The sequence below is a fragment of the Rattus norvegicus genome, chromosome 10 (genome assembly GCF_021556685.1).
Source record: "Rattus norvegicus strain SHRSP/BbbUtx chromosome 10, alternate assembly SHRSP_T2T, whole genome shotgun sequence".
In the NCBI taxonomy this organism is placed as follows: Eukaryota; Metazoa; Chordata; class Mammalia; order Rodentia; family Muridae; genus Rattus; species Rattus norvegicus.
The window spans coordinates 97533931-97548507 of NC_141543.1; the positions used below are offsets into that span (position 1 = coordinate 97533931).

The 14577-nt window shown below is 48.8% G+C and overlaps 1 protein-coding gene across 1 annotated transcript; it reads right to left on the bottom strand.

The window, feature by feature from the left end:
* Window positions 1-3645: 3645 nt before the first annotated feature.
* Gh1 (growth hormone 1) lies at window positions 3646-5624 on the bottom strand. The gene is made up of 5 exons (NM_001034848.2): window positions 5554-5624; window positions 5208-5368; window positions 4480-4596; window positions 4159-4320; window positions 3646-3945 (listed from the first exon to the last, which is right to left on the bottom strand). The coding sequence occupies exons 1-5, from the start codon at window positions 5561-5563 to the stop codon at window positions 3745-3747; spliced, it is 651 nt and encodes a 216-aa protein (NP_001030020.2). The 5' UTR covers window positions 5564-5624; the 3' UTR covers window positions 3646-3744.
* Window positions 5625-14577: the final 8953 nt, after the last annotated feature.

The following is a 14577-nucleotide window of genomic DNA, read 5'->3' on the forward strand; positions in this document are numbered from 1 at the left end:
CAGGTGTGGTAGCACATGCTTGTGTTCCAGAACTTGGAAGGCTGAATGAAGCACAGAGATTTTGAGTCTGACACCAGCCTGGGATGCTTACCAAGACTGTCTGTCTCCCGCCTCCACCCACCCCAAATTGTGACAAAAAATACAGAACATAAAACTTACATCTTCACTGTTATGTGTCGAGCATGTCCACACTGCAACTGTCAGTCAAGGGAACTTTTTAGTGACTGTAGAAACGAACATGCCATAGGGTGTGGGCATGCAGCAATGCTCTGAAGGAAGCCTTTACTCAAGGGGACAGGACCAGGACCCCTCAGGCTGCCTCCAAGTAAAGGGCCCAGCTTTCTATCAGGTCACCAGTGTGGGCTGAGGTCTGGTCACATACTGGCCATGAATACAATCTTTTTATATTTCTTGTGTAAGATCTGGGCCACTAGTCATCTGGTTTTTGTACTATCCCGGTTGTTGTTATTTAAGATTAACAATTTTTATTTATGTGGATGTATGGGTGTCTGTGTGTCTGCCACATGTGTGCAGGCAAACATGGAGGCCAGAAGAGGGTATTGGATCCCTTGCAGCTGGAGCTACAGGTGGTTGGGAGCTACTCAACGTGGGTGTCGACAGTGGAACCCAGGTGCCCTGGAAGAACAGCCAGTGCTCTTAACCTCTGAGCCATCCCTCCAGCCCCTCATCCTGGTTTTTCTGGTGTGCTTGCCCAAGCTGATCCCAAGGATCAGAATAGGAGGCTATGAGAAGACGATCTATGTGTAAGAGACTAGGGGAAAGACACAGATGCTTAGTGGGAAACATAGATTAAAACCCCCAAGCTCACCCACCTCTGTCCCACATGGTCCTTGACTGGCTTGCCACCATCCATCTCCAAAATGCTTTGCACATTTCATAACTGTTATTCTGTATCCACTGACTGACCCCACCCCATTCAATCAGAATATTTCATAACTGTTATTCTGTATCCACTGCTGACCTCATCCCCTTCAATCAAAATATTTCATAACTGTTATTCTGTATCCATTCACTGACTGCACCCCATTCAATCAGAATATTTCATAACTGTTATTCTGTATCCACTGACTGACCTCACCCCGTTCTGTAGCCACTCACCACCATGCACCCATTCAGTCACAATACTTTACTTGAATGAGTTGTCTTGGGTCTTTTGTCTCGGAGAAGGCCAAGGTACAGTTCTGGCCCCATGGTTCTGAATCTGAATCCAGCTGCAACACAAGTTTGACAGCAACAAGATCAAAGTCATCAGTTTGAGCGGCATTGGTGCTGTAGTGAGCAAAAACAAACAAATGAACAAAACAGAAACAAAAAACCCTTGTCAATGACAGAACAACTGTGACTGGAAGGACTGAGGATCACAGCAGACTCACCTTCCAGAGCAGAAAGGTCCTGCTTAGGTCATTTAAAATGTTCTCCAGGGGGTTGGGGATTTAGCTCAGTGGTAGAGCGCTTGCCTAGGAAGCGCAAGGCCCTGGGTTCGGTCCCCAGCTCCGAAAAAAAGAACCAAAAAAAAAAAAAAAGTTCTCCATAGATATTTGCTTCCCATGCTCAATCTTAAACTAAATACCACATATATGTCTGGATGTCCCCAACTCAGAGGGTTTTACAGACCTATTCCTTTGTGGTAACTGGTGACAAGGTCAGAGGAATCCCCATTTAGCAAGGCCCTCAGTTCTCCTGGTTACACAGGTCCGCACCTTTCCCTGTCATATCACTCCCTCACAAGGAAGCTTCGGGACAATGGTGATTTATCCCCACCCAACGAGCTTTCTCTACCTGATACCTATTTGGATGTGTGTGTGCATGTGTTCCTGTGTTCCTGTCTGTGCATGTGCATGTGCATGCATGCGTGTATTCGTGCACGTGTGTGTTCCTGTGTGTGTGGTGCACACGGATGTGCATACCTGTGCAGACAAGAGGACAACTTCAGATGTCATTCCTCAGGAGCCTTACTTTTTGAGACAGGGTCTCTCAGTGGCGTAGCGTTCACGAAGTGTACAGGGATCTGCCTGCTTCCGCTGCCCCAGAGCTGGGCTTACAATCTCATGCCGCCATACTCGGGTTTGTTGTTGTTTTTAATGTGGATTCTGGAAATTGAACTCAGATCCTCATGCTTGCTAGCCCAGCACCTTACCAACCCTGCCATCCCTCAGCCCCGACCTGGTACCCACTGGAATTACGACTGCAGTCTTCATCTTACAACCTCTCTTCCGCACCCCTTACCCTAATTGAGAGGTCAGACCTGCTAGGCTAGCCTCAAACTCACAGCAATCCTCTTGCCTCTTTTTTTTTTTTTTTTTTTTTTTGGTTCTTTTTTTTTGGGAGCCGGGGACCGAACCCAGGGCCTTGCGCTTCCTAGGTAAGCGCTCTACCACTGAGCTAAATCCCCAGCCCCCCTCTTGCCTCTTAAATGCTGGGATTGCAGGTGTGTGTCACCAGCTTCCAAACTCAGGTTTGAACTGCCTCCATTTCCCAATGGTAGTTGATACGAGCAAACGAGCGAAAACCCATTTTACGATTTAAGTGCAACAGCAAATCTGTGATTTTACTCATTTTCTCGTTTCCCTTCTGTGCTTCGTCTCCACTTCATTTCTTCCTAATCTCGGGGGGAGGGGGCTGTCTGAGTTTTCCTGATTCTGGCTGGAAGAGGGAGGAACGCCTTTGAGTACTTTATGGGGTTGACCTATGACCTCTTGGGCTTCTGAATGCCTAGAGAGCTGGAATTTTGACCATCAGGTAGGAACAGACTCACTGTGTAATGGAGAAAGTGCTGTGTTGATTCTGTTTGGTCCACGGAGAGCCAGGGCTGCTCTCCCATCAGCCCACAGGATTCTCACAGGTTGGCTTCCAGGATGCACACTGACACAACTGCTCCATCCCATAATAGAAAGATGTCGGGCTGGAGAGATGGCTCGATGGTTAGGAATGCAGACTGCTCTTCCGGAGGTCCTGAGTTCAATTCCCAGCAACCACATGGTGGCTCACAACCATCTGTAATGAGACCTGATGCCCTCTTCTGGTGTGTCTGAAGACAACTCATGTTGGGATTCTGTCTAAACTCCACCCCCACAGCTACCTAGCAACAGCCAGGTATGCTCCGCCCCACCGTTGCCTGGCAACAGACAGCTGTGCCTGACTATAAAGTGGGCTGCTTGCCCCCTCCTCTCCCTCTTGCTCTCTCTTACTCCTCTCTTTGTTCTTCTCTGCTCTCTTGCCCTTCTCTGCTCTCTTGCCCTCTTCCCTGTCCTTTCTCCCCTCACCCCCAACCCCCTTCCCTCCACGGGCTCATGGCCGGCCTCCTTTACTTCTCCCTTCTAAAACTCTTCTTCTCTTTTTTTTTTTTTTTTTTTTTTTTTGGTTCTTTTTTTCGGAGCTGGGGACCGAACCCAGGGCCTTGCGCTTCCTAGGTAAGCGCTCTACCACTGAGCTAAATCCCCAGCCCCAAAACTCTTCTTCTCTTATTAAACCTCTCCACGTGGAACCATGTTGGTTTGGTGTGCTTTGTCTGGGCACGGGCTGAGATTTAAACCCCAACAGCTGCAGTGTACTTATAATAAATAAATAAATCTGAGAAAAAAAACCGGACGCCTTAAAAAAAAAAAAAGATGTCTAGCAGAGTGATATGATGCATCTTAATTTTATTAGGACAAAGTGTAGGGGTGGCAGTTGCCAGAGTACAGGGGGGTAACGGGGGAGTGCCGCAGAGACACCAGTGTGTGCCTAGAAAGCACAGCTGCTTTCCGCAAAGCGGCGACACTTCATGACCCGCAGGTAGGTCTCTGCCTTGTGCAGGTCCTTCTTGAAGCAGGAGAGCAGCCCATAGTTTTTGAGCAGAGCGTCATCGCTGCGCATGTTGGCGTCAAACTTGTCATAGGTTTGCTTGAGGATCTGCCCAATACGGGGGCTGCCGTCTTCCAGCTCCTGTTGTGGGAAAGAAGAACTCAGAGCCCTGCCCTCCCCAACTCCAGAACCTAGAGAAAGGCCTGGAGGCTTCATAAGGGAAAGTGAGTAGGAAGCCTTCTCAAGGTTTAAGGTCGGACCGGTAAACAGAGCTCAGTGAGCCCCCCAGCTAGGCTCCAAGCAGAGGCAAAGGTCAGTATAACCTCAGGCTAGCGCCCCCCGGTCCATCCTGACCTGCATCAGAGCCTGGATGCCCTCTTCCAGGTCCTTCAGTTTCTCATAGACGCGGTCCGAGGTACCAAACATCAGGCTGTTGGTAAAGATCCTGCTGAGAAACTGCACGGGCCCCAGCCATGACTGGATGAGCAGCAGCGAGAAGCGAAGCAATTCCATGTCCTGAGGGAAAAAAGGGGCTGTGCATTAGCTAGTGACCTCTGCCTGGGACTCCCAGGTTACCTCAGCCTCAGGGAAGAGCTGGTCCCTGGCCTGGACTGCAGTTAGGGCTGCTTGGGGAGGAAAAGAGGATCTGTACAGACAAGGCCTGGGCCTACTCACAGTTCTCTGCTGGGCCTCCTCCTTGCCGGTGGGGGCTGGGATGGTCTCTGAGAAGCAGAACGCAGCCTGGGCATTCTGAATGGAATAGCGCTGTCCCTCGGGAATGTAGGCACGCTCCTGGAGGAAGGGTAGTCACTGAGGGACCAGCTTGTGACTCTCTGTCATTACTGTTTTGTTTTTGTTTTTGTTTTGTTTTTTTTAAAGATTTATTTATTTATTATATATAAGTACACTGTAGCTGTCTTCAGATACACCAGAAGAGGGCATCAGATCTCTTTACAGATGGTTGTGAGCCACCATGTGGTTGCTGGGAATTGAACTCATGACCTCTGGAAGAGCAGTCGGGCGCTCTTAACCGCTGAGCCATCTCTCCAGCCCCGTTTTTGTTTTTTTTTTTAAAGATTTATTTGTTTATTATATAAGTACACTGTAGCTGTCTTCAGACACACCAGAAGAGGGCATCGGATCTCTTTACAGATGGTTGTGAGCCACCATGTGGTTGCTGGGAATTGAACTCAGGACCTTTGGAAGAGCAGTCGGGTGCTCTTAACCACTGAGCCATCTCTCCAGCCCTCTCTGTCATTACTGTTATGGACGACCCATTCTGTTTCTGCTCATCTAACGGCATAGTTTCCTCCTATGACTTCCTGGGGGCAGGGATTCGGGGCGAGGGTGGGATCTGCCCCTTCCTGCTTCCACAGTCAGGCACCCAACACCGAGGAACTTACGAACTCTTTGTAGGTGTCAGCAGCCAGCTGGTGCAGGTGCTGGGCTCGGAGCACAGCATTGGCAAACAGACTGGACAAGGGCATGGCAGGGAAAGCACCAGCCTCTTGAGGCCACAGCAGGCAGAGCAGGCTGAAGGTCAGGAGCCAGGGAGTCTGAGAGTCTAGAAAGAGAGACAGGAGGACAGGAGGAGGCTGGGAGCAAGGACCAATCTCTCCCAATCCCCATAGGGTCCCAGAATGTTCCCAACATGGGCGGAAGTTGGGATGCCCTCACACTAGAAGCCTCAGATCCATCTTCAAGGCTCTTTGGTCCAAACCACACCCAGCGGGATCTGCGCATGCTTACCTGCAGCCATCGCCACTCAGTGATCTGTCCACAGGACCTGAGCAGTTTGGAATCTGGGCTCGAGGGTGCTGGACTTGGTCCCTTGCATGCCCTTTTTATACCCTACCTGTTTTCCTCGACCCCAAGGCTCCTGCCTTTTTCCCTATACATTTATTCATGGCTGGAGCCACTGACAGCTTGTGCTGATGGATAATTTAGAAGCTCCTCCCACACATCGCGTCCCCACTGCTCTCCTGCGGTCACGTCCCTGATCTTACCTTTCCACCGCCGCCTTTGCCAGGTTTATGGGCAATGGTTACGCAAGATCTCAGCTACAGAGACCACCCAATGTGTCCTTTTGAGAGTATTTTTGAATCCAGGGGTAGGATACTCTGGCAGGGTACCATCGTTTGTTCACTGGGACGAGGGGCAACAGAGCCTCTCCAAGGAGGTATTTTCCCCATGATTGTGAGTGTGTGCGTGCATTCGTGCGTGTCCTCAAGTGTGTACATGTAGGGACCAGAAGGCAACTTTTGGGGTTTGGTTCCATCGTTCCATCTTGTGGGTCCTGGGGATTGAACTCAGATACTCAGGCTTGGCTGCAGGTGCTTACACCTCCTTGGCCATTTTGTTGGCTTGATTCTGTCCTCCTGCTCCTGCTCCTGCTCCTGCTCCTGCTCCTGCTCCTGCTCCTGCTCCTGCTCCTGCTCCTGCTCCTGCTCCTGCTCCTGCTCCTGCTCCTCCTCCTCCTCCTCCTCCTCCTGCTCTTGAATCTAAACCTCAAAAAAACAAAACAAAAGAAAACAAAAGAAAACAAAACAAACAAACATGTGCCAGATTTAGAGATGGCTTGTGCAATAAGTTTGTTGTTCTTTCAGAGGACCTGAGTTTGGTTCCCAGCACCCATGTCACCATGTCAAGTGGCTCACAGTTCTAGGGGATCTGGTGCTCTCTTCTGGTCATACATGTGACTCACACACATACACACCAATAAAAATAAAAATAACCGAAAGAGAAAGAGAGAGACAGAGGGAGAGAGAGAGAAAGAGAGACAGAGAGAGACAGAGAGAGAATGAATGAACACACACACACACACACACACACACACACACACACACACACACACACACACGCACGCACGTGTCTTGGGAAAAGGAAGACTTGTTCCTCCCATAGCAGCATAAACTGATGGAGGGCAGCTGGGTGTAGTGCTAACACTGACCACTAGAGGGTACTGGCCACGTACAATGCTCTCCCAGGAGCCCTAAGGTACCCCTTAGGTCTGTGGAGCACAGGACCCAAACCAGCTCATTGGAACTGCCATGCAGCTGTACTTGGTTGTGATGTCAGCAACCAACTTTGAAAAATCATGTCCCTGGGGCCTACGATGTAAATTCTGGGGCCTCTATACCTCTCCCCATGGAGGACCAAAAGATATAACCTCTAAACATCCCCAAAGCATTTCCCAGCAGCTTCCCCTGTTTTATCCAGCACTCTGAGGAGGCCGCGAGGGCCTTAGGGGCTAGGTCTGTGGAAGGCTCCAGGAGTTAACTGAAGATACAGGAGCTAAGAAAGAAGGTCCCACTGAGAGGGGGAGAAATTGACACCTATTCTTGCCATATCAGAACTGAAGTGACCCCAGAAAGGAGTTGCCCAGGGGACCTTGAGGACCCCTGGGGATATGTCTTTATAGAATGTTAATATTGCTACCTCTAGGCCCAGGAGGCGAGCTGAGGATAAGTGTGAGATCAGAGGGGGTTGGAGATCTTTTCTCTAGTCTGGACCATTTTAGGATGTCTGGTGACAGAGACCAAAACCAGAATTCATTCCTACTAGAAACTAAGCTTTAAATTGTCCAGTCTTGGTGTACCACTGAGACCTCTGATAACTTCAGGCTTAGAGGCTGCCAACTAGTGGCTTCTGTGTGGCCTGTGGGGAGAGGCGGTGACCAACATCTCTGATCCCAGCCTTCAAAAGTTCATTCTGACTTCTCTAGTCATCTCTAAGAAATACCCATTTTTAGAGTTGGATTGATGGCTTGGTCCTTAAGGAGCTTGCTTCACAAGCAAGAATGACCAGAGCCTGGATCTAGTCTTTGTAAGTCAGGGCGTGGTTACGTATAGCTGTAACCCCAGTGCTGGAGAGACAGAGACAGCAGGATGCCTGGAACTGCTCTAGATGGATCTTTGAGTTTCAGGTTCAGTAAAAGACCCTTTCAATAAAAACAAGGAGAAGGGGCGGCAGCAGTAGCTCAGAAGTTCAGAGAGCACCGACTGCTCATGCAGCAGACCCAAGTTTGATTCCTAGCATCTCCATGGGCCAGCTCACAACTGCTTGTAACTATAGTTCCAGGGGGATCCAATATTCTCTTCTAGTCTCCATGTTTTCCTGCATTCATGTGTATACACACACACACACACACACACACACACACACACACACTACACATAATTTCAAAACAAAACAGTAAAAGTAAGGTAGGGTGGACAGGGCTGGAGAAACTGTTGGCTTCTGGCTTCCACGCACATTCACACACAGGTGCATACACTTATGCACATACATGAACAGATACAGACATACACAAAGAACGCCTCTTATAACTTGGAGTCCATGTTTGGAAGCACTTTGTGTGTCCAGACTTGACTGTCTCTGGACTTCTCCGTGCCTACCGGGCAAGGTCACAGACCTGATCCTAAAGCAGTCTCTTCTACACTTTGAGGTTCGAGTCTATGGGTGGAAGCGGTCTCATTTTTCTAATTCTGGTAGCTTTGCACACTTCTCACTGGGAATTTGAAGCCTGCCCTCCCGACTTCTTGTTTTGACCTCTTCTGGAGATCAGAGTTGGTTATTGCAGTCACATACATACACATATTACATAAAAATGCACAAACATATTCGTGCTCAGGCTACTTTGGAACTCACTGTGTAGCCCAGACTGGCCTCAAACTCATGATCCTCCTGCCTCAACATCCTGAGTGTGGTGTAAACTCCCTGTCTCCAGCCAGTACACCAGTCTCAGCCAGTCTAGTACTCGAGTCTTAGCACTGTTGATCACTCGCTCTTTAGACTCTAAAGTTGTTTTGCTTTGTTTTTGAGACAGGGTTTCTCTGTGTAACAGAGCCCTGGCTGTCCTGGACTCACTTTGTAGAGCAGGCTGACCTCAAACTCCCAGAGATCTATCTGCCTCCACCTCCTGAGTGCTGGGAATAAAAAGCATGCACCACCATGCCAGGCTGAGACTTTAAAATTTAGAGAACATTATTTGGGGATTCCCAAGGGCCTTTCCAGGAGAGGTGAGTTTCTGAAGACCCACCTCGTGGCGGGAACTGTAGTGGACAATAGGGCGTGTGCATCTCATTTGAGAGCTGAGGACACCGAGGCTTCAAGATAGATTACCTGGGTCTTGTAGTTTCTGAGGGATGACCCTGTGGACTGTCCCGCTATGTACAACCCTTTAGAAGCCTGCTCTAATAAAGACAAGGGCATTGCCAGGCATGGCTGGGCCTTCCTCAATGCACAGCAAGCCCTCACACAGATGTTCACTGAAGGTAGGAGGAATCAAATGCAAAGGAATTGAATGGGGCCATCCACAGACGCTAAGAAAAGTCACAGGAAAAAAAACAACCCCATGCAGCCTGGGTCAGCGAAGCAGACCACACCACCAATCTTCGTATGTGCACTGCACGTTTCAGTGTGCCTCGTGGTTTCACTTCCTGTATCTTCTGGGACCCTGGAGTTCTCTCTCCCCACAATGCAACAGAAGAAGGAGGGTCTTAGAGGGCTGAATGGAAGGCTGGGCAGGCACCCTTGTGTGTCGGTGGGGGGTTGTTTATGCTGGGGGATAATCTATGAGCAATCTGGACAGGCGAATTAGCCTCCACTCCGGAGGTTACTCCCCAGGGAGAGAGACCTATTGAAAAAAATGTTCTAGGGTAAAAAGACACCTCTGTCTGCAAAGCGTTTTGCCTCAGTTAGACTCCCCAGATCCCATGGGGTTTGTTTGTTTGTTTGTTTGTTTGTTTGTTTTAAATGGTGGTGAGTGGATTACCCTGATAACCGTGGTGCTGAGGACACAGAGGCAGGAAGATCTGTGGGGGTAGAGAGCCAGCCATCTTTACTGACTCAGCCAGTTCCAGGCCAGAAAGAGACCTTGTTGAGAAAAACCCTGAGGAGTAGTACCATCCAAAGTTGTTCTCCGGCCTCCATATGCAAACACACATATATACCTGCATACCCACACATGTGTGTGCACTCACACCTACATGCACACTCACACACACACAGACACACACACAGACATGCACATACACACATACACACACAGACACACACACACAGACACGCACATACACACATACAGACACACACACAGACACACACACAGACACACACAGACACTCACACACATATACACACATACACTCACACACACATTCACACACATACACACACACTCACACACACATACACACATACACTCACACATACACACACCACACACACATATTCACACACACACATACACACACTCACACTCACACATATACACACATACACTCACACACACATACATACACCACACACACAGACACACACATATATACACACTCACACACTCTCACACACACATACATGCACAGACACACACACATATATACACACACTCACACATATACATACTCACACACACATGTACACACACTCACACACATGTACACACACGTACACACACGCACATACACACACAAAGAGACACACACATATACACACACACTCACACACATACACACACACATACACACACATATACACACACAAAGAGACACACACACTCACACACACATGTACATACATATGTACGTACATAAGTTGGGGTGCTTTTCCTAATAGGTTCCCTTAGTAACCGCTCCCTGCTCTCACCTTGTCCTTCGGCTATTTGTGATCGGCTTGTTCCCATTACCTCACTGTTCTCTCTGAGGTGGTATTCCTGCCTTTCTTCTACTCATTCCCCACCCCGCGCTACTTCTCTCAGTGACACAGAGATCTCTACGTAGCCCAGGTTAGACCCAAACTCTCTATTTCCTGTCCCAGTCCCTGAATGCTAGGATTGCATCCAGGTGCATGCAACTATTCTTGCTCAGGCCTTGAACAAATGCTGGCGGTCCATCCCCCAAGGCGAGCATTGAACCAGGACGCACCCCATGGAAGGAGCAGGCAAGCTGGTGTAGTACTGGGCAGAGGACCAAAGGGCACCTGCTCACAGGAATGAATGCTTGGGAAGAGAACCAAGGGAGACCCAGAGGGCAAATCCTCGGAAACCCTCGTGTCTCAAAGTCAAGTCTTTCGTTTCTTTTCTGTTATTGTGGTTTCTTTTCCTTTCTTTTTCTGAGACAGGGTCTCCCTATATACACAATCCAACCAGACTCGAAATAAATGTAGAAACCCCCTTACCTCCACCTCCATAGTTGCTTTTAGGCCAAAGGGACAGGTACACGAATGTACAGCCACAAATACATGAAAACAAAAGCTAACTGGAAAAGTAGGCAAGGCTGCGTGCACACACTAATAACAAGTCTATAGAGCAGACCCATGCTTGCTGAATCTGGACCCTAATGGTGTCTGACTTCTCCATCCTGCCAAGTGGAGAGGGAGTATCCAAGGAAAGGTGACTTAAAAAAAAGATGTTTTCTTTCTTTCCTTCCTCCTTTCTTTCTTTCTCTCTTTCTTTCTTCCTTCCTTCCTTCCTTCCTTTCTTCCTTTTTTTTTTTTTTTTTTTTTTTTTTTTTTTTTTTTTACCGTTTTGTTTTGACAGGATTCACTCTGCAACCCAGGTTGACTTCAGACACACACATGTCCATCCTCCTGTCTCAGCTTCCCAAGATCAGGGCAACTGGGGTAAGCCATCACACCAGCTTAAAAAACAAAAAACAAAAAACAACCGTACTAGGATCAGTCTAAATGTTTTTAAACAAACTACTTTCTGATTGAACTCAGAATTTAATGCCTGTTAATTTTTGTTCTATGCCGTCAGCTGCGTTTCCAAGGAAAGGCTCCTGGGTTGGGAAAGGCACCCCCAGTTGCACCTTGGTGTTTTCATTGCGATGAGACACTGGGGGGTGCCATCGTGTGGGTCGGGGGTGGGGTCAGCTCCAAGGCTTGGGAAGCATCCAGAAAGTCTCCAGTTCTGAAGTGGCCTTAAAAACAGCAGACAGAGTCCTGCAAGTCCAAACAATGTTCCCAGGTCCCTTGTGAGGCCCTGTCCCCCGTACAGGTGGCACAGGTCGCTAGACAGTAGCTATCGATGAGAACTACTTGCTGTTTCCACCCAAACAGAGGTGGCCTTTGGTACTTTGTTTTTCTCTCATCTCTGATTCTGTTGGAAAAACACCCAAAGCCATGGGGTCAGATGGCCTCAGTGCAGGCAGCACCTGCATCGAGGAGGGCCGGAAGTCAAGCTAGAGCGGAGGAGGAACCATTCTGTGCTTAACCCAGGGCCCCGGGGGACCAGGCTGGATTCCCCCAGTGGGCATTGGGGCATGTGCCCACCCAGGGCCTCTGAGCTGCATTCTACAGAAAGGAGGCTGGTCCGGGCCCTATTAACAAGGGAGTGTGCTTCCTACTTTGTGGTAAATGGAAAGAGTGGAACTTTATAAACCACAACTCTTTTAAACACCTACTGGAGTTCTGTCCCGCTGGTAGTTCTATCCCGTCCCTTCCTTCCTCCTCCTCTTCAGTTTTATTACTGCCCAGTCCCACGAGGGAGGCCAGCTGAGAAGCAGGAGACAGAATGGATCTTTGGTTCACAAAACCTGGTTGTGACTGCTGGCCAGTTTCTCTGAGCTCGTGAGGCTTTCCTCCCCTGAGTGTGTGGTGGGACTTTACTCTCATGGTTAAGCTGGGGCTATGCAGTTTCCTGTAGATGAGGATGGGGTACTCCACAAAAAATTTGGGAGCAGGAAAGAGGTGTTCGATGTTTATTTGCTGTGCTCAGAAATAGCTTTTGGTTCCTGTTCCATTTCCTGGTTTGTACAAACTTGACATGTTTTAGAATTTGGTAGAATGAATGACACAGAATGTCAAAAAAGTAAACAAACTTAATTATTTGATGTGACATTAAAAAAAAAAAAACAAACCAAAGCCACTCAGGAGGCAGAGGCAGGTGGATCTCTGTGAGTCCAAGGACAGCCTGGTCTACGGAGAAAGTTCCAGGGCAGCCAGAACTACACAGAGAAACCTTGTCTCAAAAACACAAAAAACAACAACAATAAAATGAGAACAATGAAACCCCAGATAAGCTGGGAAGATGCCTTAGCTGGTAAACGCTGGCCGTATAAATAGGAAGACTTTTCATTCAGTTCCCAGAACATGCGCACAAACCCCTGGCAGAGTTGCACACGCCTGCAATCCCACCACTGGGGAGGCTGATAGTAGGTGCTTGGGGCTGGATGGCCAGCCGGGCCAGCCTAACCTAAGGGCTCCAGCTTAGTTAGAGGCCTTGTCACACAAATTCATGAAGTGTTCTATACTTTTCTGTACAAGAGAAATACCCAGTCTCTGGCTCAACTCCCTTCCTTCAGTTTTCCAGACAGTTCTCAGTATATCGCCAAGGCCAGCCTTGAATGTCAAGCCTGAGTAGCTGGGATCAATAGGCACGTGTGTCATCACGACTTCTGGCAGCCAGATTGGATTGATGATTCCTGCCTTACAGATAAAAAAAAAAAAAACAAAAACAAAAAAAAAAAACAAAAAAAAAAAACCTGAAGTCTGAGAGGGGCCTCACACTCTCGTGGCCCAGCTAGGTTTTCATTGCCTGTGGCGTGAGTTCCAGGAGCCCAGGGATCCATAAGACAGACAGAGTGAAACCGTAAACCCTCTTGAAACAGAAACACACCCCAAGGAGGGCTCCTCCATCAAAACCAAGGAAGTTACTGCCCTGCGGTGGTAGCAGCTGACGAGGTGCTCCCTGTCCGAATGATTATTTGTCAACAGACATTTCAAGGCTCAGGGAACCCCTGCTGCTGAAATGTGGTCTCCCATGAACCAGGGCAGCCCCAAACAGAGGAGATCCTACTTAGGGGAGAAGTTAAGACTCCCCCACCCTGGCTGGCTGCCTGGTCCCTAGTGGAGGAAGGTAGGGGACAGAATTAGCCTGAGTATGCAAAATAGCAGGAAAGTAAGGGCTCCAGCTCACTGAAGGCAGATGGCAAAACAAGCTGGTTCCCTCTGGCAGCCCAGACCAGGGGGTGGGGACGATGAGCCCAGTTCAACTATCCTGGTTCACCATGTGACAGGAGCTCTGACCTGTAGCCCCAGACCCGTGTGCCCTACCCACCTGTCCCACCCTGAATTCCAATGACATCTGTAGTCTCAGTCTTTCCCACATGCTGCCAGGGCCTAGAGATTCACCTGCCTGAATCCACAGCAGGGATGGCAAAGATGTGTTACAGGTTCCACCAAGGTCCGTTAGGAAGTAGAGCACCAGAGTGGGGTTGGGAGGGAGGCTTGGCTTGGCTTGGCTTTATATAGGCAAACTGCCCCGGGCTACCCGGTTGGTTAAGGGGCTGCTAGTTTCTCTCAAGACCTAATTTGTGAGGCATTAGAGTTCGTGGGGAATGGGTAAGGATGTTTTCCTTTCCAGTGCTACTGGGATCATCCAGAACAAAAGCCCCCAACATTCACCATTCAAATCCTGTTTAGGAATCAATCTCTCTCTCTCTCTCTCTCTCTCTCTCTCTCTCTCTCTCTCTCTCTTCCTATCTCTCTGTCTCTCTCCCTCTCTCTCTGTGCCTATCTCTCTGTCTCTCTTTCTCTCTCTTTCTCTCTGTTTTTCTCTCTCTGTCTTGCTGTCTCTCTGTCTCTGTGTGTGTCTCTCTGTCTCTGTGTGTGTCTCTCTGTCTCTGTGTATGTCTCTCTGTCTCTGTGTGTCTCTGTTTCTCTCTCTCCATAGCCCTGGTTGCCCTGGAGCTCACTCTGTAGACCAGGCTGGCCTTGAACTCAGGGATCCAAGTACCTCTGCCTCCCAAGTGCTGGGATTAAAGATATGTA

Coding starts and splice junctions, on each gene's coding strand:
- Gh1 (NM_001034848.2), bottom strand. Junction 4,321..4,479: donor AGGAGGCCCAGCAGAGAACT/GTGAGTAGGCCC, acceptor TTTTTCCCTCAG/GACATGGAATTGCTTCGCTT. Junction 3,946..4,158: donor GCATCCAGGCTCTGATGCAG/GTCAGGATGGAC, acceptor TTCCCACAACAG/GAGCTGGAAGACGGCAGCCC.